Source organism: Artibeus jamaicensis, unplaced genomic scaffold, assembly GCF_021234435.1.
Source record: "Artibeus jamaicensis isolate MK-2021 breed Jamaican fruit bat unplaced genomic scaffold, CSHL_Jam_final scaffold_847, whole genome shotgun sequence".
NCBI classification, from domain to species: Eukaryota; Metazoa; Chordata; class Mammalia; order Chiroptera; family Phyllostomidae; genus Artibeus; species Artibeus jamaicensis.
The window spans coordinates 5,169,314-5,192,273 of NW_026522057.1; the positions used below are offsets into that span (position 1 = coordinate 5,169,314).

Here is a 22,960-nt window from a genome sequence, read left to right on the forward strand (position 1 = left end):
CAGAGGTTTTCAAAGCCCCCTATGGACATCCCATATTCCAGTTTTTCTTTTTAATTTTTTGGCCAGTCTCTTCTTAGCCTGACCAGTAATGCTTCCTTAGAAACAACTGATTAAGTTGTCATTTTGATCAATTATCACTGATTGTTTTTGATGAATGTTCTGAGACAGTGCTTTTGGCAGAGTAAAATCTGAGACAAATAAAGAAAGACAGGTTCTGAGAAGGGAGTTTTTCAGAAGTTTGCCAGGTAGGTCAAATGGTGACAGTTTCCTGAGGATTGGATTTTTCAGAGTTCCAAAACCATTCTATTTCCTTCGGTGATGCTAGGCTGCTGGTTTTTACAGCCACCGTAGTTTCCAGGTTGTTTTCAAGGTTACTGTGACACTGGGGAGGGGGAGATGGGAAGTAGTAAAAATTAAAATGCCACCAACCTTGCTGTTCTTACTGAAATTAATCTGTTTTTCTTGAATAAAACCCCCTAGAATTGTGATATGTTGTTAGGTAATTTCCAGAGTTCTGAACTAGTTAATTTCAACCACTCTGACTTCAAATGCTGATGACTTGGAACTCTTTAATTTCCAGCTCAGACCTCTCCCCTAAGTCTCACATTGTGTGACTACTATCTGCTGCTCCTTCTCCTCTGTGTTCTTTCTGTCCTCAGTGCCTAGTAAAATCTTCCGACAGATATGTTACATGATTAAAAGGCATATCTGTACTATTTCTTACAATAACATGAGTCTACAATTACCTCAAAATAAAATGTCTAATTTTATTTTATTTTTAAAAAATCACTTGTAAAAGTGATTGTAAAAAAATGAACTATGGAAACATAGTGAAACATAATGAACTATGGAAACATAGATTTCACTATTGTAAAAAAAATGAACTATGGAAACAAGAATAGATGCAATGATAAGACTTTCATAATAATCAACTGTCATAAGAGAAGGTGGGTAGAGGAAGTATATGTGTCTTCCTAAGTTATTTTATTTTCATGCTTACGCTACAAAGGTTAAACTGGTACTCTGTCCAGTGCTATTACTGGATTATTTTCAATATAGTTCTTTCAATCAAGACTAATGGTCTCAATCAAGTATTTTCCTGATCCATCCTGAGGTGTAAGACAAATCCTAATAATACCTTTTAAAAACTGAAATCAATAATTGTCTTTTCAAAAAGGAATCATAGAGAACAAAAAGAATCAAAGTGGATTTAAGATCACCCATAACACAGATTACTCTCACTTGCATCTTTGAGTAGGAGAAATGTGGAGTTACAATCAGCAAGCTTCTATTTCACGTAAACCAGGGCCTATCTTTTGGAGAATCATCCCTGTTTAGTTTCAAAGACATCACCTGGAAAAAGGCTTCTAAAAATCTGGCTTCTGCCCTGGCTGGTGTAGCTCAGTGGATTGAGCACGGGCCTGCGAACCTGAGGATCGAGGTTCGATTCCCAGTCAGGGCACATGCCTGGGTTGCAGACAGGTTCCCTGCAGGCCAGTTCCCTGCAGGGGATGCACTAGAGGCAACCATACATTGATATTTCTCTTCCTCTCTCCTTCCCTTCCCCTCTAAAGATAAATAAATAACTCTTAAAAAAATAAAATAAAAATCTGGCTTCTTTTAAACTGTACCAATACCACAGACCACCACTATGTTGAGAGGTTACATGCTGGTTTCTTAAAGAAATAAATGGTCATTGATGCTTTTAATTAAATCCTAGAACAATGTGTATCTGAGAGAAACCTGCAATGTCCTACTGAATTTTTAAAAATAATGTATGTCTAACTCTCCAGTATAACCACACATAAACCAAAATATCCACACATACCCCATGAAAGTGAAAGAAAAAGTGAGATCCAAATATATGCTTAGTCATGGGAAGATGCTTATTCAAGGTATTTTTTAAAACTCTGCCTTAGGAGATAAAATATTTAAATAAGCAAATCCTCATTTCCTCAGAAGGCCTTTTTACCTTTAGTGTACTTTTCAAGCATACACATCTTATTCCCCATAATTATTAATGATAAAGTAAAATTATTCATATTTTAATTTTAAATTTAATTGTATACTTTGTTATTATTCCTTGTTCTGGATCCATCTTCATCTTGTTTGTTATTTAAAATACACTTGGAATTTCTATGTTCTTGTTTACTTTTTCTTCTATTCCCAATCTGAATTCCCAGTGGGTCCTGTTTAATGTATTTGCTATGTTTATCATTTATACCTAGTGACTGTGTCAATTCCCAACAGTGTTAGTTAGACTGGTGAATAAATTAGGTCCTGTTTGTCTGCTCCTTTCCCATTAAGAGAAGGAACAAGCCTTTGCTACTGTATCCATTAACCACATTAAACACTGAAGGTGTAGTTCATTCGGGGACCAAGGCTGAAATGGACCCACCCTGCAACAGATTTCTTGGTTCTTCATAATAACAGAAGTGTTTCATGTTTAAAACATAATTAAACTTCATATTATATGTGGAAAACTTGATCTTTGCAAGGATTTCCTCTTTCAGTAGTGAAAAAAATATACAGGAAAAACCTCCTTGGGACACTTCTCCATGGCCAAGTCTGTAACTTTCATTAAAATATTCTCACATGTAAAATTAAGAGCAATGTCATCTCATTCAATTCTAAATTAAGTATTTACAAAATAGAAATTAAGGATTTCATGGAGTTCTGAATTTTGGCTTTCAAGCTGACCCTGTCAATTATTCTTAATTGTATGTGTCTGGTTGAATCTTCCCCAGCAGAGGTTTCCCATTACACACACCTATTACTGTGATACCCACAGGTGCCAACACATGAATACTTTCCCCGCTGCTGTTCAAGTTAATTTGATTCTTCTGAACTCAGCTGAAGTAGACAGCAAAATATGTGTATAATTCTTCTATCTTAGAACATGTGCTGATTTTAAGCTAATCAGTATCTAGTGATTCATAAGTACTTTTCCAAAGCAAATTTTAAACATTCTCTTTAATTCTACTGTCACTTGTGGAAAAAAGGAAAAAAGAAAAAAAAAAGCATCACTGGACAAGAGACTAATTATGATGGTACCAGTGTTCTTTTTAAAATGATTTTATGATGTATGCAAAATGTTTTTGCATTAATTCATTTAATAAATTAATCCCAATCACTAGAAAATATTTTAAATCACACCTTATATATAAATGTATAAATATGAATAGAAGGATACACCACCAAGATGCTGCCTATTGGAACATGGCTGACCAGTGCTTACCAAATGAAAATAAGTTGTACAGTGGAAAGAGGGCTGGCCAGGGAGTCAGGAGGTCTGCATTCTAGTCTGGGCTTGGACATCGGCTTAATGCAGGTTGGGCTTTAAAGGTACTACCATCTTGGCCTTAGTTTCATCATTGGTAAAACACAGATTAAGCTAAATATGTAATGGTTGTAATACACTGGAAAATCTGATTCTCATAGAGCCAGGATCAGTAAACATTTTTTGTACAGGGTCATATAGAAAATATTTTCAGCTTTGAGGGCCAAATGGTCTGTTACTCAACTTTGCCACTGTACAGGAAAAAAAAAGCCATGGAGAATCTGTAAAACTTTATTTACAAAAATAGTTGGGTCGCAGGCCATAGTTTGCCAACACCTCTGTTTTTGTCCTATCAGTAGCAAGACTTGTCCTTTCTTCCATTGCTAACAACTCCAATTTCTTCTTCTAAACCTAATACATACTTTTTCTAAGTTTTTCTAAAACACTGTTTCAATCATTTCACTTCCTACCTTTAAAACTTTCCTAATATCCACTGCATCAAATCTAAGCTCTAATACCCTGCCTGGATCTTCAGAAGCATTCCTTTTCCACACCCAACAGATCACTCTCACAAGACCTCAACACTCACTCTCTGCCCCAGGCAAAGTGTTCTCTAGGACAAAGGTCCCCAACCCCAGGGCTAAGGACCAGCACTGGTCTGTCTGTGGCTTGTTAGGAACCACCTGGCTGCACAGCAGGAGGTGAGGGGCAAGCTAACACTGGCATTACTGCTTGGACCCCACCTTGTGTCTCCCACCCCAACCCCCCCATCCATGGAAGGACTGTCTTCCATGAAACTGGTTCCAGGTGCCAAAAGAATTGGGGATAGCTGCCATAGGGGTACTGGCAAAGTACACATTCATTTCTGTCTACTACCACCTTCAGTCATCCCAAAACCATTCCTTCTACCTTCCAAACCCCATAACCCCATCAGTATTTGAAGGTCCAACTCAAGGATCAATTTTTAAAAAGCCTTTTATTACAGTTTACAAAGACATTACCCTCACACTTCTACTGAATTTAGGAGCCGTATATTATGGCTTAGAATTTATCATCCTGTAATTGTTTCTGGCAACCAAACTAGGCCATCTATACTCTTTGAATTTGCCAATGCTTAATACAATGCTAGAAACAATACAGGTTTTAAATAAACAAAATGCTGAGATATTAAAGAAAAAGTTATTGTTATAGAATGGAGAAGAATCAAATTCAAGGTCTAGCATTTTTTATTTTTCTGAATTCTTTTGGTCTAAGAATAACCATTACTGCGTCTTACCCTGATTAAGTTTCCCAAACAAAATACTGCAGCTGTTTTAGGAGGTGAGCAGTCTTCCATTCTCATTACCCTTCTCAACATGGCAAATAAATAAATTAGCATACAGGCTGTATTTAGTCCCTATGAGTGCCTACACTGTGGCTAAGTATTCTTCTAGAATGCAGGAATATAGCACGGAACAAACCTGTGTCCCTCTCCCTACAGAGATTTTAATCTTGGGAGGAAGTAGAGAATAACCAAATATGAAGTCCAGAAGTAGTAATATATGTTACAAAGAAAAAACCAAATAGGTAAGGGGACAAAGTAACAACAGGGGCCATTTTATACATGTTTGTACTGGGTTGGCCAAAAAAGTTCATTTAGTCTTTTCTATACAGTGACACTAGTAGTGCATGGTTGTCTTTAACTTCATTTGAAACAATTTAGTTAGACTGTATCAGACAGCTGTCATATCAGTATGAATAAAAAAAAAAACACCTCATCAAAACTGGTTAATTTTTGTGCAGTCATTTTAATACTGAAAATGGAAGATAAGCAAATTTTCAGCATAATACTCTTTATTATTCAAGTATTCAAGAAAGATAAAAATGCAACGAAAACACAAAAAAAGATTTGTGCACACCTAAAAAAAAATTTGTGCAGTATATGGAGAAGGTGCTGTGACTGACTGAACGTGTCAAAAGTGGTTTGTGAAGTTTCTTGGTACTACTGACAGACATTCTGGCCAAACAATTCTTTGCTGTGGGGCTGTCTGATGTACTGGGAGGTGTTTAGTAGCACCCCTGGCCTCTGCCCACTAGAAGCCAATAGCGGAGATAGCTGACATACTCTAAATATCCAACTCAATAAAGTTATTAGTGAAAATGAAAAAATGTGCCTTATATTTTATGGAAAAAATCATATGCACTTTTTGGCCAACCAAATATATATTTATAATAACAATAGCAAATATTTATTGAAGAATCAGGGCAGAGTAAAATAAGGGATTAAGATATTATCTTAGATGGGACAGTGAGGCAGGCCTCTCTGATATGGCAGGGAGAGATGTAAAGGAATGAGCAATCCAAATTACCTTGCGGAAGGGCATTCCAGGCAAAGGAAATACTAAGTAGAAAGCTCTCAGGCAGGGATATGTTTGTCTTGTTCAAAGAGCAGCATAGACAAGGTGAGTGGACAGCAGTGAGCATTAAATTGTACAAGATTATATGGTCAGAGGCCCTGCCCAGGTAGGTCAGTTGGTTAGAGAGTTAGTTGTTCTGACATGCCTAGGTCATGGGTATGATCTCCAGGCAGGACACATACAAGAAGCAACCAATAAATACATAAATAAGTGGAACAACAAATTGTGGTCTTTCTCTCTGCCCTCCCCTCTCTCAAATCAGTAAGTAAAGATTTTTTTTAAAAGATAGGGTCAGAGATGGTTAGAGAAGTAGGCAGGGGCCATGTCACATAAAATAAAGACTTCTGGGTTTATTCTGAAAAGATGGAAAGATGTTGAATGGTTATGACCAAGGGAGTGACATGGCCTGATTAAGAGATTATTTGGCTACTTTTGAGAATAAAATGTTGGAAGCAAGAGTGAAAACAAGTACACCAATTTGGAGGCTTCTGATTTCAGCTGTGTATTCCCAATGTCTAAGACAGCACTTGGTATATAAACCCTTAAATATATAACACCTAGTGCAATATTTATTACCCCATATCTTTAATATACCAAACCCAGGTTTGATTCTCAGCATTACCACTTTAAGTTTGTAACCAAACACATATTACTTAATCTGAGCCTTAGTTTCCTCACCAATAAAATGGAGTTACCTGAGAGTTTTAATGAGGATTAAATGTAACAATGTATATACAGCACTTAGCCTAATACGCTTAACACAAGTTAGGACTGAAAACAATAGTAGTTGGTTATTCACTACCCATTCCCCCCACCTTCAACACTGAGAATACAGTTGGAAGACAAGTGACTTCCCTTAAAGGAAAGTTCATAAAAACAAATAAAGCCCCTTAATAGCAGGAATACCAGGAGCTTAGTTATGGACATGTTAAATTCAAGATGCTATTAGCCATACAAGTAGAGACAGTAATGAGGCAGTTGGATATATAAGTCTGGAGTTCAGAGGAGAGAACTGGACTGGAAATAAAACATTTGGGATTTAGATCATAGTTGGTACTTACCATCATGAGTCTAGATGAGATCACCGAGGGAGTAAGTATAGATAGAAAAGAGAGGACACTCAAAAACAGAGTCCTAGAGTACAGGTAGAACTGAGAAAGAACAACCAATCAGGTAGACAGAAAACCAAGAGTGTGGTAACCTAGAACCAAGTGGAAAAACTGTTAAAAGTTTAAAAGACAAAGTTAAGAAGTTCAGATTGAGTAAGATGAAAACTGAGAACTCTTCACCGGACATAAGTGATGTGATAAACTGGCAAGGGTGAATACCGTATTAAAAAATATTCAGGGAGAAAAATGTTAAACAGTAAATTTAGACAATTTGTTCAAGAAATTACTCTGAAGGGCCTGGAGAGAAATGGGGTGGTAGAAAAATGTAATCTTAAGATTTTTTTTAAGATGGAAAAACAACAACATAAATCTTTACAGCAGAGGTTAAAACTGATGATGTAGGAGAGAAAAGGAGAACTGCTGTAACTTTACCCCTGAGGGGGCAAGAGCAGATGGGATTTGATACAGAAGTCAAGGGGACTGACCTAAACTGGAAGGACAGGTATAGTTCATCCTTAGTAACAGAAGGGAAGGTGTATATGTACAGATGCAAGCAGCTGAACAGACGTCATGGAAGGAGCTTACAGAAATTGTCTTGTAACTGACTGCCTCAATTTCCTCAGAGATATAGGTAGAAAGTTCATAACAGTGACATGGGACACAAATTATAGTATGGTTTGAAGAGAAAGAACAAGTATGAAATAGTAACCTAAGAGAGTGGGAGAATGAATGAACTAGAGAAATACAGTGAGCGATTTAAAGTAAAATTAGTTGGCAAGTGTTCCTCCACACAAGTTTGGCATCACTGGTGCAGGTTAAGACATAGAGTTTGTGCCCTGGCTGGTGTAGCTCAGTGGATTGAGTGCGGGCCTGCGAACCAAAGGATCGTGGTTCGATTCCCAGTCAGGGCACGTGCGTGGGTTGCAGGCTAGTTCCCAGCAGGGACTGCATGAGAGGCAAACCATACATATACATAGATATTTCTCTCTCTCTCTTTCTCCTTCCCTTCCCTCTCTAAAGATAAATAAATAAAATCTTAAAAACAGACATAGAGTTTGTGGAAATTTAGGGATCAGCAGGATACTGGTTAGTCAAATAAGTACAATGAAGGGAGAGACCAGCAGAGGAATTGAGGGTGTATACAAAGAATGGTAACAATGACTGACTAGGAAAACAAAGGAAGAGGGAGGTGAGAACATGTAGAGGATGAGGATAGTACAAAGGTGACGGTATGAACAGGCTGTTGATCCTGGTGGAGTCTTTATGGTAAAAGGAGTGAGGCAGAAAGAGAGAGCACTGCACTTGGAGAGGAGGATATTTACAGTTCAACCTGTCATAAAACAACAGTAATTCTACATTATTGTTATAAAATAACAGTAATTCTACATCACTATGATGTGAAATTACTACATCATAGACCCAGATCACTGGGATTCCTATACTTAATTAAGAAGGTTCAATGTAGAGGTAAAATGAGAATCCATATGTCAGAAATGAATGGCAAGAGAAGTAAAGGGAGGAGACAAATTACAGCCTATGATGTCCTCATTTTTCTGTGTCATTTAACAAAAACTATTAGAGAAAACAAATTTTAACTTTTCTAAGGAAAACTGATTCATGTCTTAAAAAAAGAATGCAATCTGAGGACCTCTGGTCAAGATGGCATAGGCAGGCATGGCTCACCTCTTCACACAACCACATCAAAACTGCAACTAAAATATAGAACAATCATGGCTCAGAACCACCAGAAATCGAGTTGAATGAAAGTATGAAAATTACAGAATTAAAGAAACCATCCCCACCCAGATTGGCAGGAGGTGTGCAGGCATAAAACAGGCTAGTCCCTCACCCAGGTGTGATGGATAAAAATTCGGGAGGGACACCTTGGGAGTGAGGAGTCCCAGCCCCACACCAATTCCCCAGCCCAGGGTTTCTGAGCTACAAAGATATGTCCCCACAACTTCTGGCTGTAAAATCCAGTGAGGATTGAGTCGGTAGAAGAAACTGCTGGAGCCCCGAGCAGTTCCTCTTAAAAGAATCCACACATGGAGATGATGGACTCTCATCTCTTTTCTAAACCATCCTCCCCCAACAGAGCAGGCAAGCTGGTGCCATATCTGAGATTGCATCAACTGGGCCAATGTTGTTTGACCCAGCTGTGGATATCCCCAGAGACCCCACCCCAACTTCTGGGCCACCTCAAGCTGCTTTTACATATGAATGGCTAGTCTTGGCTCATCCTTCACAACTTCCTAGATGCTATCAAATAGGCGACAACTGTCCTCAGTTAAGTCACTGACTACATTAGCAGCAGCCAGCCTAGATTCACAGCTTGACTTCACCTGGGAATCTCCAAGCCCAGCACAAGTAGCAGCCATCTCAGATTGCTTTGTAGTTCTTGCAGGGTGGCCCCAGGCAAAGCACAGATGTGAACTGACTGTGCCCTGCACCACCCAGGAAACACCAACATACCCAGGGGACAGCTACAGACCACATCAAAGCACCACCACCCTGCCCCACACAGATGATCTTCTACAGAGGGTGGAGGTTGGGTGGTGAGTAGTCACAGTCCGTCCTTGCAGCAGACTGGCCTCCCACTGATCTGCCAACAGCAACCAAGCCTTTACTACAAGAGGAGGGTGTACTCAGTTCACATGAAGGGAAATCCTGAATATCCAGCTTGGGTGATAGTGGAGGCTGTGCCATTGAGCCCTAAAGAACACCTATTACAGAACACCCATCAGGCCACACCAGTAAGACACAAAGTCAAAGCAGCTCTACCTAATACACAGAAACAAATACAGGGAGGCTGCCAAAACAAGGAGACAAAGAAACATGGCCCAAATAGAAGAGCAGATCAAAACTTCAGAAAAAGAGCTAAACAAAATGGAGATAAGCAATCTATCAGATGCAGAGTTCAAAACACTGGTTATAAGGATGCTCAAGAAACTTAGTGAGGACCTCAGTAGCATAAAAAAGATCCAGTCAGAAACGAAGGTTTCACTAATTGAAATAAAGAACAATTTACAGAGAAACAACAATAGAGTGGATGAAGCTGAGAATCAAATCAATAGTGCGGAACACAAGAAAGCAAAAAACCACCAATCAGAACAAGAAAAGAAAATTAAAAAAAAAAAATAAGGACAGTGTAAGCAGTCTCTGGCATAACTTCAAGAGGTCCAATATTTGCATTATAGAAGTGCCAGAAGGAGAAGAGAAGGAGCAAGAAATTGGAAATCTATTTGAAAAAATAATGAAAGCACAGAGTCCCAAACAAGATGGATGTAAGGAGGCCCACTCTAAGACATGTCATTAAAATGCCAAAGGTTACAGATAGAGAACCTTAAAACCAGCAAAAGAAAAGGAGTTAGTTACCTACAGGGGAGTTGCCATAAGACTGTCTGCTGATTTCTTGAAAGAAATTTTGCAGGCTAGGAGGGAATGGCAAGAAACAGTCAAAGTCATGAAAAGCTGGGACCTACAACCAAGATTGCTCTACCTGGCAAAGCTATCATTTACAATTGAAGGGCAGATAAAGAACTTCCCAGACAAGAAAAAAATAAAGAAGTTCATCATTACCAAACCATTATTACATGAAATGCTAAAGGAATTTATTAAGAGTAAGATCAAAACTATGAACAATAAAATGGCAAAAAAAAAAGTATCAACAATTGAATCTAAAAGAACTAAGCAAGCAAAACTAGTCAGAATAATAGAGTATTTTGATGGTTGCCAGATGGGAGGGGCGTGTGGAGGAATAGGTGAAGAGGTGAAGGGAGTAAGACTTACAAACTGGTAGTTACAGAATAGCCATGGGGATGTAGAGCACAGTGCAGGAAATGGAGTAGCCAAAGAGCTCATACACAGGACCCAGGGACATATAGTAGTGGCACTGCCTGAGGGAATAGGGGTGCTGGGTGGAAGGAGGGCACAGAGGGAAAATCAGGACAACTGTAATAGCATAAACAACAAAATATAATTTTTAAAAAAGAATGCAATATGACTGATACGTTTTTTAAAAGATTTAATCTCTTTATTATTTTCTATAGTATCCAGTTTGTCCTCTTAATCACTGCTCAAAATGTATTCATAGGTTCCAAATTCCTACATCTTTTTGCTTACAGTTCAGTGTATAAAAGTAATTTAAGTTAGACTTAAGTGCCATTCTCTTTAGCTTAGCTGTTATTTCTGCATTTCTCAAACACAGAAAAATCATTACTTTAAGTAAAAACAACTTTCACATTTAAAGCAAACCATTACCCAAACATACATCCATTTGCGTATTCTTTACATTACCCACTTTTCAAATCTACCTAAGAAACAACTTTATATTCAATCTGTTGAACAGTTAAATATACAATTAAAATAGTATTTTTCAATAGCCTGAGAAAAGAGTCTTGATTTTCACCTTGCCATGCAACATTTATCAAATTCTATGAAAACTCTTAGTAAATGTGAATGACAACAGAAGTTACTTGCTTTACTCACCTCCTTAATAGCATCTTCATTGGGAAGAACAAAACATAAGCATGTGATATAGGCTTGCTGAAAAGATGACACATTGGAAATTTCTTTAGATTCTGCACATAGCTTTGATAAAGCAGTAGCCTGGGGGATGCAGTTAGATTTCAACAAATGTTTTATTCGCATTTGCAGAAAGAAAGGTCCTTCTTCTGCAATCAATTTATTGACTAGAAAAAAGGAAAAATGAAACAATTTAATAGCATACCACATAATATGTCATGGTTGTTAAGATGAATTTTGATCTTTTGATATTGTTTGTTTTAGTGAAATAAAAATTCAGTTGATGTAACTGGGAAATTGGATCTAGTCTCAAAACTCATCTGATAGAGCAGAGAGCAAAATAAAATAAGTTTGCTAAAGCTTCCCACATTACTCAGTTTTATTTGGAACATCAAACCTTTTAATAAAGCTACTATCATTTCATCAAAAATTATTATGTGATATCCTTCCTCATTTTCTGATAAGGGTAGTAAGAAATAGTGAAATGAACCATAAACATAAGTGCAAGAAAAAGAAGGAAGTGACCTACGTTGTATTAACAACTACAACTTACACTTATGAGGTACCAACCTTTAATTTACTCAGTTTTTATATACCTCTCGTTTATTCCTCACACCACCACCAAGGCAAGTCTTATCATCCCCAGTTTAAGGTTAGAAAAATTAATATTCAGAGAAATTAGGTAACTTGCCAAAAATTCCAAAGCCAGTGGTGCTCTTTCCTCTAAACCAGGCATTTCTCAAAGTGTGTTCCACCGACCAAAAGACCTGAGAGATAGTCCTAGAAAAAAAAAGGATTCCTTGGTCAAATCTTTGAACAGTCCTGCAATAAAGAAAACTGTCCACTTTTATTTATTTTATTGTTTCCCAAACTGATTTGACCAGAGAACCCTTTTACACATATTATTAGTACAATGTAAAATGTACGTTCCTGGTTCAGTGCACACTTTGGAAAATGCTGCTGAGTAGTACTAAATATTAAGCAACTGAGCACTGATTTGCAGTGTTTTGGACAAGTTCTCAATTTATGAATAGTAGACATTCAACAAATGTGTGGTATCATTTTACATAGTATTATTTAAAGAGCAGCAGTGGGAATATTGTGTGTCAAGACAAGTTATGAATGAGCAAACTGCTTTAAGTAGCTCATCTAAAATAGTGTTCCTCAAACTTCAAAGTGCCTTCTGAATCACCAGGGGAATCTTATTAAAATGCAGATTATATTTCAGCAGGGTTTAGGATGGGACCTGAGATTCTGCTTTTCCAACAGTTGATACCCATGCCCACTGGCCACACATGAGGTAGAAGTTACTAATACAGGTACTATTAAACCACTGCAGGGAACAAGGTAAGTAAAGCACTGGCCTGATCTTAACTATATCACTAGAATCAACTGTAGGTTTTTTAAATTCTTTTTTTTTTAAGCTAATATCATATATGCACATGACACAAAACTCAAATGGCATACAAAATGCGACTCCCAGTCAGGGCACATGCCTGGGTTGCAGGCCAGTTCCCAGTAGGGGATGCATGAAAGACAAACATACATTGATATTTCTCCCCCTCTCTCCTTCTCTTCCCCTCTAAAGATAAATAAAATCTAAAAAAAACAAAAAACAAAAAAAAAACCCCTAAAACTGTGTTTCTTCTACGCTGACTCCAGTCCTCTAGTCTACCTCCCCAAGAAACAGTAACAACTTCCAATTTCTTGTTTGTACTTCCAAAAAAATTCTGAGTACCAAAGTCATATTGTTTCTCACTTAATATATAATACATGTCATTCTATCATCACTGTACATTTAGAGCTATCTCAATACTTTAAACAACTGAATAGTATTCCACTGTGTGGGTGTAATTTAACCAATCCCTACTGATACACTTACAACTTGTTTCCAATTTTTGGCAATCCTCTATAATGCTACAACTTATAGCCCTGTACCTAGACCATTCCACACACGCATGACTGTAGATCTATGGAAAAACTTTCTACAAGTGAACTGCTGCCAAACTGATCTCCAGAGGCTGCGCCAATTTATACTCCCACCATTTACAGGTGGAAGGTGCCATTTCCTGTGGCACTTCAAAAAGGTCTGGGTGCCAGAGCTTCACCTCTGGAGATTGTGATTCAGCAGGTGCGGACTGGACCTTAGGGGTGGGTGTGTGCTTTGGTTTTAATTTTCACAGACAGCTAATACGCAGGCAAGGTTAAAAAGAATGGACAGAAAAATCACTTTCACTTGGATTTTTCCAATTTAGTCCCACAAGCACTAAATTTCACAAAAGAACTCATAACCATACCTCCCACTCAAACAGCTCCCCATTCCTTACTTCTTTTTTCAGTAATGGTCTTCTCTCAATCACATAGAAATGAAATTTTGGCATTATTCTTCCCTGCCAAATCCTTTCCTCAAGAAGATCAACTTAGTTGTTGTTTCCTAGTAATTCTTTTCAAAACTCTCTCCAATCTAATTCCTCCATATTATTTCCTGCCACATCTTTCAGCTCTATTTACCTACCCTCCAGATTGTAAGCATTTTCACAAATCCCACAGGGATTTGCCCCAAAACAGGCATATTATCCACACAACCCTCCCCCCTTTAAATCCCCACATTACTTCTTTCACCTCACTTAAATTTATTTCTCTTTCAGTACAGTACTAAAAGCTTAAAGTATAAAAATGTTAAGATCTCAGGTTTGGGAACCACCCATCTGAGGGTGAACCGTGACTCTGATGATACATACTAGCTGTGAGACTGCTGGTCAAACTGACTTCTCAGAGCCTCGAGTTTCTCATCTGTAAAAAGGTTACTAACACCCACAACACAGAGATGAAAGAATCGAAAATGAAATACTAGTAAGGCAGATAGGACACTTAGCACAGGGCCAGGCACAGAGTAAACCCTAAATACTAGTTGCTATTACTTGTCTATGACATTCCTCTTATCACATTATCAAAAATTTGTGATTACCATGTCTTCTTAACTTCTGTATTCCCTATAGGACTAAGCCGAATATCTCGTGTATTTGAGAAGTTTAATAAAACTGTGTACTTAGTAACTGAATAGTTATTACTCCTTAATCAAAAACCTTCCATCTCCTCACCTGAGCTCAAATTCTGCCCCCCAAATCTAAGCTCTGCAGCCTTGGGCATGCACAATCTTTCACCTGTTTTATGGATTAAATGAGACAGGAAAGTACTAATACAGTGTCCATCACCTAACACATACTCTATAAATCATACCTGTTATTTCTAGAGGTAAAAATATTTTACTCAACGTAGTCAGCCATAATTAAACTGCTGCTATATTAATTTTTAACATAGATCAATCTTGCATCTTAAAGTACCATTTTAAGTTATGTTAAAATTAATCTATATTTTTAAAAGGAAATCATCCATACACTTTAATATTTAAAGTATACACTGAGAAGTCTCACTCTCATCTGTGTACCTTTCTGTATTTTTCCCTAAATATTTTAATACAAAAAAAATTTAATCATATATCCTCTTTTCCATCTAGATTCAACAGTTGATCTGTTTTGGTATATGTCTTTACCTAATTCTTCTTTTTCTGAACCATTTAAAAGTCAGCTGCAAATATCATGAAAGTTTACCTTTTATGTAGTTCATCATGTAAAAAATGGTAATATTTAGGGTCCAGTTGAAAAAACAGCTTTCCCCCCGCAATCAGGAAAGCCTGTTTTTATTTTACCGGAGATTCAAGGGGCACATGACAATTAATAAAATGGCTTCAGAGGTAAGAAACAGAAGGGAAACAAAAATTAAACCACCAGGGGGAAGGAAGTAAGAGGGGAAGGAACTGGCCAGTTCCTTCTCAGCCTGATTTAGCGGGGAGAGTTGGTGTCTCTCCACAGTAAGGATGGATCCCTTCTTTCAAACCTTGGTAGGGGAGAGAAAAGAAAGCAAAAGGCTACTGCTTTGGCACTCATAAGTCTCATGGAAAAGGAGAGAAAGCCTGTGTTTTGAAGCCATAAATTATAGGATGTAAGTCATTTGGAATTTTGGCGGACTCTGGGTGACCTTACAGTTGGAGTCACTTCAATTTTGTGATGGGAGGTATCAAGGAGTCACTTCAGCTGCTGATGGGGGTTTGAGGTCCCTACTTCCAGCTGCTGCCATTACCCCTAGCAGTAGAGGAGGTTTTGTGGGCACTAGACCTCAGGTTGGGAACCTTCTTTGGGGTGTGTCTGGGTTATTCTCACCGCCCCCACCTTCTGTGGTAGGCTGTTGGGGTGGAAGGGCCTTCACTACCTGGGCCAGAATCTAGGTGGGAGAAATCCTTTATGTCTCTGCTAATCATGGCAGGCACAAGTGTCTACAACTGGTATTTAGTACATATTCCAGCAATAAATTGGGGGGTGGGGTGGGAGAAGGTATAGGGGGGCACACAAAACCAAGAATTCAAGGCAGGAACAATAAAAATCTTACAGACTTTTTTTTTTTTTTAAATTCAAAAAACTGAACTGAAAAGCATTTATGGAGTTCGCTGAAGGTTTAAAAATGTAAATTTTTAAGCCCTGACTGGTGTAGCTCAGTGGAATGAGCGCAGGCGAACCAAAGGATCGTGGTTCGATTCCCAGTCAGGGCACATGCCTGGGTTGCAGGCCAATTCCCAGTAGGGGACGCATGAGAGGCAACCATACATTGGTATTTCTCTCCCTTTCTCCTTCCCTTCCCCTCTAAAGATAAATAAAATCTTTTTTAAAATGTACATTTTTATACTTCTGATTATTACAATACTGACCAGAAGACAATCAATGAGATGATAGCCAGAGCTTTCTGAGAGTCCACTGTTAATATCTGGGCTGCAAGGGCAGTTGAGCTATAAAAAAAAGGATTTCTCATCTTTTGACCTGAAATTAGGGTAAGGGTCAATTGAGAAAGCAGGTAAACCACGGGCTGCCTACCATTTACACTGTGGTTCTCAGGCTAATTCCTTAGGTATATAGGTATCCTGTACCCATGCAGTCTTACAGATAATGGGTCCTTAATTAATCTTTATTGAACAGATATGGGGTGTTAAGTGAACAGTGCTTCTCACTGCTTCTTGATTTTTTTTTTTTTTACTATGTGAAAAGAAATTAAGTACTGTTAACTCCTGACGTGGGATGGTGTATTGATTAGCATGCATCAGGGGAAAATAAATTGGGGACATTTAACACAATTCCACCCTTTTTCTTGGGCATGGGCCTTCCCACAGAGAGCATGAGTTCTCTGCTCTCGTCAAGACTTATCTAAACTGGGGCCTTCCAAATTCTAGGATCCTTTTGAAACTATTTGGCTCTGCCCTATAACAAATTTTATTAATAATAAAGATGATATTTTAGCCTTCATCTGCCTATATTTACAAAGTAATGACATTAATTTGGTACCTCAACAGAAAACAATAAACACCAATCTCTTTTTGCTATTTAACAGCCCTTATTCTTTTTCTATTCTTTCTTTTTTGTCAATGTAACTGATAAGCAAAATTATCAGAGGAAAAGGACCAAAAGAAAATCTGAGTATTATTATTGGTAATCTCTCTAAGCAAAAAAAAAAAAAACAAACCCCAAACGGCATGTATAGAATACACTGTCAAACTTGGTGAATGAATAAGCTGAGATACTTTAAGGCTTTAAGAGTCAAATGGGCCATGGCTGGTGTGGCTCAGTGGATTGAGCATGCGCCTGTGAACCAAACAATTGTAGTTCAATTCCTGGTCAGGGCACATGCCTGGGTTGCAGGCCAGTTCCCAGCAGAGGATGCACGAGAGGCAACCATACATTGATATTTCTCTCCCTCTCTCCTTCCTTTCCCCTCTAAAGATAAATAAATAGTTTTTAAAAAAGAGTCAAATGGGCTGTTCTAAAACCTAAGCTAACTATTAATCAGAAGTGTAAATAAACACTGTGCTGAAACTCATTTTTATTCCAGAAACATACTTAACAGAATGTGATTGTTTTAATTTTCCATTAACTTAAAGCAAATGAAGTCACAATTGTTGGTCATAGTACACAAGATACTTTTCTGTGCCTAAAATGCAAATGTCAACTCAAATACAAAAATGTTCTGGTCTTAAACTGACAATTTGGCAAATAAAAATGTCCACTCTTCATATTTATCTGCAAATACTATGTTCAAATATTTCTGAAATTTAAACAGTTTTTTTCACAGTCCTCAGCTGTAGCAACCAGTGAACAAGTTATGAGCAAAGTTCTACTATATACCAAAGTCAAGAAGCAGATTACTCATTTCTATCTCGGAAACTCTGTACGACATTGTTACTCAATACACCATTTTAAAATAAGCGCAAAAGGACATCAGAACTCTATCTAAAAATGCAAGAATCCTTAGGCAAAACATTAAATGCTAATGGTTAGTTTTTACTATTCCAAGGAGAAGAGAATGACTAGGAATAAATATACAGATAAAACTCACAAAATTTTAACCCATAAATCAATTATAATTCTCTTAGAACTAAGCCCCTATTCAATGTCGTCAGTAGGTTTTAGGGCTTACCTTCTTCTGTTTCTACTGGTTGTTGAGCAAGAATCTGAAGAAGAACTGGATTTTTCCACACCCCTTCCTTGGTAACATGAACCAATATCTGTAGGTTATTATTCCCAAATTCCAATAATGCATCATGTGACTCCTAAAACAAAAACAGCACATCTAGAAAACAGGCTAATAAGCAATACGGACAGTAGTTTCACCTTTTCAATATATCTGCGCATCTATGAAAGGACCTGTAGCTGGGGGGGGGGCGGGGACATGACTATCCTTAAAGCTTTGTGGGATTATGGTGCTGCTCTTTTAAAGAATGAAACTTGGGTGTTTCCACTAAGTTAAAAGATAGCTTTAAAATGTTCTCCTGAATTTCCCTATCACAATTCATTTACATCTTCGCATTACTAAATTATTTAACAGCCCATGATACAGCTCTGCTTTAAAGGATTCTGCAGTATTCACACAGGCAACCTATCCCTTTGAATAAAAATATTAAGCCCCGGCTGGTGTTGCTCAGTGGATTGAGCAACAACCTGCAAACCAAAAGGTCATCGGTTCAATTCCCAGTCAGGGCACATGCCTAAATTGCAGGCTAGGTCCCCACTAGGGGGCATGTGAGAGGCAACCCCACATTGATGTTTCTCTCTTTCTCCCTCCCTTCCCCCTCTCTAAAAATAAATAAATGAAATCTTTAAAAAACTATATTATTTAGTGATATCAACTGTCATATACTTTTTAATTGTTTAAATTATTCTATCTAATGGCTTTTTAAATGAGAGATAGCTCTATAGAAAATGTCGTGGAAAGTCTAGGTTACTAGCTATCATGCTATCTCCTCAGAAAACAAACAAAATATAATTGCCAATAGTTTGTTCTCTAAAAGTAATTACACAAAGGGTGGGGAAAAGGGGGGTCAGAAATTTAACTTGGCATACATGATTAAGTATATGTCTCACTATCTTCTACTACTAGTAAGGATTATTGGTTGTTGTCAGTCTAAAATTTCTAACTTGTTTTTCCTTATTTTAGACTCAAGGAACATATGATTCCATTTATTGCAATATATTCCTTTGGAGTTTAAAAAGTTCAGTGACCTAAGAATGTTATCTTATATTCACTCAATTGAAATATGAAAAATAAAGTTCATTTTTCCCCACTTAATTTTCACATAAAAATGACAGGTTTTTGCCCTGGCTGGGTATCAGATGGTTGGAGTGCCATTCCCCTACACCAAAAGGTGTGGGTGTGATGCCTGGTTAGGAACATGGACAGGAGGTAACTGATCTCTCCCCCTCTCCCCCCTCTAAAACCAATGAAAGCAAACCCTTGAAGAAGATTTTTAAAAACATGTTTTTGATATACACATACGCTCTCCCAATATACCAAGTTATCTTCTACTAAGAAAGGGTTTAAGACACAAAAATGACACAGAAAGTGACATTCCCAATTAGTACTTTACTAATAGCAATTATCTTACTAATGATGCTTTACTTGTCCTCCTTAATTTAGGACAACAGGCATTTACTTTGAAGGGAAGGTAAAGACTGTATGTGAAAATTTCAGAATCTGCTGTCTGGTTACCATGTTTATGATATATAAACATACCTGAACCATTACACTTTAGGAGAAAATACTATCACCAACCATGATACACAGCAACTAAAATAAAAGCTATAGTTTGAGTTAAAAACAAAAACAGCTATCTACTTTTTCATCTGTTCTAAACACAGTTTATTCTACGTAAGAATGACATGTGACCTTTTGTTACCAATGTACATATTTATATTTATTATAGCAAAATTACTTTAAAAATATTAAATAAAATCTTCAGCCCTGGCTGGTGTAGCTCACTGGATTGAGTGCAGCTGAGAATCAAAGGGTCGCTGGTTCGATTCCCAGTCAGGGCATGTGCCTGGGCTGCAGGCCAGCTCCCCAGTGGGGGCCATGTGAGAGGCAACCACATTGATGTTTCTCTTTTTCCCTCTCTCTAAAAATAAATAAAATTAAAAAATAAATAAATAAATAAAATCTTCAAAAACTGCGAGCATTTTTTAAAAATAAAGAGCAGAGATTTGGTCAAATAATTTATGGTGTAACCACACAACAGAATCCCAAGTAGTTATTAGAAAGGGAGATCTATTGGATATATATGTAACCCTAGACATATGTCCATGATTGCAATATGGAGATTTATAAGATATGTAGTCTTCATCCACAGTTCCTGGGCATGGAAATTCCCCACCTCTTCCCACGTACATTGCCCTATCTGGCTGTTCCTCTGTTATATCCTATCATACTAAACCAGTAATCTAGTAAATAAAATGTGTCTCCAAGTTCTGCGAGCTGCTCTAGCAAATTATTCAACCCCAAGAGGGTCATGGGAAGCCTCTGGTTCATGGCAGTCAGTCAGAAGTATAGGTAACGACCTGGACTTGCACTTTGCATTCTGAGTTGAAAGGGTCATTGTAACTGCCAATCTGTACAGCTGGCCAATCAGCAGTGCAGGTAACAACCTGAGTTTGTGGCTGTTGTCTGAAGTGTGTGTGGGAAGGAGGAGGACAGTCTTGTAGGACAGAATGCTTAACCAATGGAATCTGATGCTCTCTTCTCTGGGTATATAGTGTCAGAACTCAGTTGAACTAATTCTTCAACACCCTGCTGGAGTCCCCAAGAATTGCTTGTTGGTGTGGGAAAACCACACCCTATGTTAATATCGGGTCTGGGGAACCTCATTTAATGATAAAATTATTGTTTTAAAAAGTTACCAAAAAGATTCTTCTGCCAAGATGGAGGCATAGGTGGAGACGCTGTGCTTCCTCACACAACCAAGTTTAGAGACAACTAAATAATAGCAACAGAAAACACAGCCAGAACACAGAAAATTGAACTTTTCGGAAGTCTGATAACAACAAATTCCTCAGCCTGACCGGTAAGAGGGGCGAAACCAGCAGCTGGAAGAGCGGGGTTGCACAGGAAAACTCTATCAGACGGACTCAGGCTCGCGGAATCCAGGCGCAGGGTTGGACCTGGTGGGCAACTCAGCAAGCAATCGCGGGGAAACAGCCAGGGAGCAGGGCTGCGGGTTGACTGTGGTCGCACATTCGTGTGTGGATAGACAAGTGAGGGAGTGGGCGATTGGACGAGAGCCAGCAGCCCCAGCAGCAAGCAGCAGCGGAGGGCGCCGCCATTTCCCTGCTGACCCCGCCTGCACATACAGCGTCAAAACCCAGAGACCTAAGTGGCCCTAACCTGGCGAACAACCTAAGGCTCTGCTCTTCACCCAGCTGCAAGAAACAGCAGGGAGGGGGGGGCTGCCATTTCCCCGCTCTGACCCCACCTCCACATACAGCGTCACAACCCAGCGACCTGGGAGTCCAAGGCTCTGCTCCTCAGACTTAACGAGTGCAAAGAGACCAAAAATGACTCAAGAAGATCTCAAAGCCCCAGAGCCTATAAATCTAAGAGATGAAGAAATAGCAAAACTCTCGGACACACAGTTTAAAACACTGGTGATCAGGATCCTCACAGAACTGGTTGATTATAGCCACAAATCAGACAAACATATGAAGGAGAAACTAATTGAAATGAATGGAATTGCACAGGAAACCAATAGCGATGAAAAGGAAACTGGGACTCAAATCAATGGAGTGGACCAGAAGAAAGCAAATCATGGCCAAACAGAAAAGAGTGAAGAAGCAAGAATTCAAAAAAATGAGGAGAGTCTTAGGAACTTCCAGGACATCTGTAAACGCTCCAACATCCGAATTATAGGGGTACCAGAAGGGGGAAAGGAACAGCCACCAGTGAAAAACTTATTTGAACAAATAATAAAGGAGAATTTCCCCAATCTGGCAAAGGAAATAGACTGCCAGGAAATCCAGGAAGCTCAGAGAGTCCCAAAGAAGTTGGACCCAAGAAGAAACACACCAAGGCTTATCATCATTACATTAGCCAAGATTAAAATGAAGGAGAGAATCCTAGAAGCAGCAAGAGATAAGGGGACAGTCACCTACAAAGGAGTTCCCATCAGACTGTCAGCGGATTTCTCAAAAGAGACCTTACAGGCAAGAAGGGTCTGGAAAGAGGTATTCCAAGTCAGGAAATCCAAAGACCTACAACCAAGATTGCTCTATCCAGCAAAACTTTCATTTAGAATGGAAGGACAGATAAAGTGCTTCTCAGATAAGATCAAATTCAAGGAGTTCATCATCACCGAGCCCTTATTATATGAAATGTTAAAGGGACTTATCTAAGAAAAATAAGTTAAAAAAAACATGAACAGTGAAAGGACAACAAACTCACAGTTATTAACAACCACACCTAAAACAAAAGCAAACTAAAAGGACAGCTAGATCAGGAGTGGAAACACAGAAATGAAGATCTCAAGAAGGGTTAGCAACAGGGGAGTGGGAGGAGGAGAAGAGGGGAGAAGGTACAGAAAATAAGTAGCATAGACAGTAGATAGAAAATAGATGGGGGGCAAGAATAGTATGGGAAATATAGAATCTAAAGAACTTGAGACACATGGTCATAAACTAAAGGGGTGGGTAATGGTGGGGACAGGGGGGGCCAGGGTGGAGGAGAATGAAGGAGGGAACAGAACAACTGTAATAGCATAATCAATAAAAAAATAAATTAAAAAAGTTACCAAAAATAGCCTCACTTTTATTTATTAAAAAACCCATTTCAAAAATTTCATTTCAGAGTTATTGTTTTTTAAACAGGAAAACTCTTATTTGTTTGTTTATTTATATTTTATTTTTAGAGAGAGGGGAAGGGAGGAAGAAAAAGAGAGAAACACCAGTGTGTGGCTGCCTCCCAGTGGCCCTCACCGGGTACCTGGTCTGCAACCCAGGCATGTGCCCCAACTGGGAACTGAGCTGGTGACCCTTTGGTTCAAAGCCCGTGCTCAATTCACTGAGCTACACCAGCCAGGGCTCAGAGTGTATTTTTATATTCATAGGGGAAAGGTCTCGAAGGGAAGACTGCTTTAAGTTATGACTGAGTGTTCTATCTGTGGTCTGCCTGCTCTGGTAAAACTATTCTCTTATTAAAAGTACCCTGAAAACCATCTATGGCCTTGTGACTCATCACTTAAAATAAGAAAACTTCAGGGTTTCACCTTTTAGATTTCAAAAGGACTA

The 22,960-nt window shown here is 38.4% G+C and overlaps 1 protein-coding gene across 1 annotated transcript in view; it reads right to left on the minus strand.

Annotated features, from left to right (window-relative positions):
• RLF (RLF zinc finger) overlaps positions 1 to 22,960 on the minus strand; it is an 86,356-nt gene that overhangs the window by 28,750 nt on the left and 34,646 nt on the right. The window contains exons 4-5 of the mRNA XM_037149334.2: positions 17,829 to 17,961; positions 11,274 to 11,476 (exon numbers count right to left, since the gene is read on the minus strand). Coding sequence (XP_037005229.2) covers positions 11,274 to 11,476; positions 17,829 to 17,961 — 336 coding nt within the window. The remainder of the gene's footprint in view (positions 1 to 11,273; positions 11,477 to 17,828; positions 17,962 to 22,960) is intronic.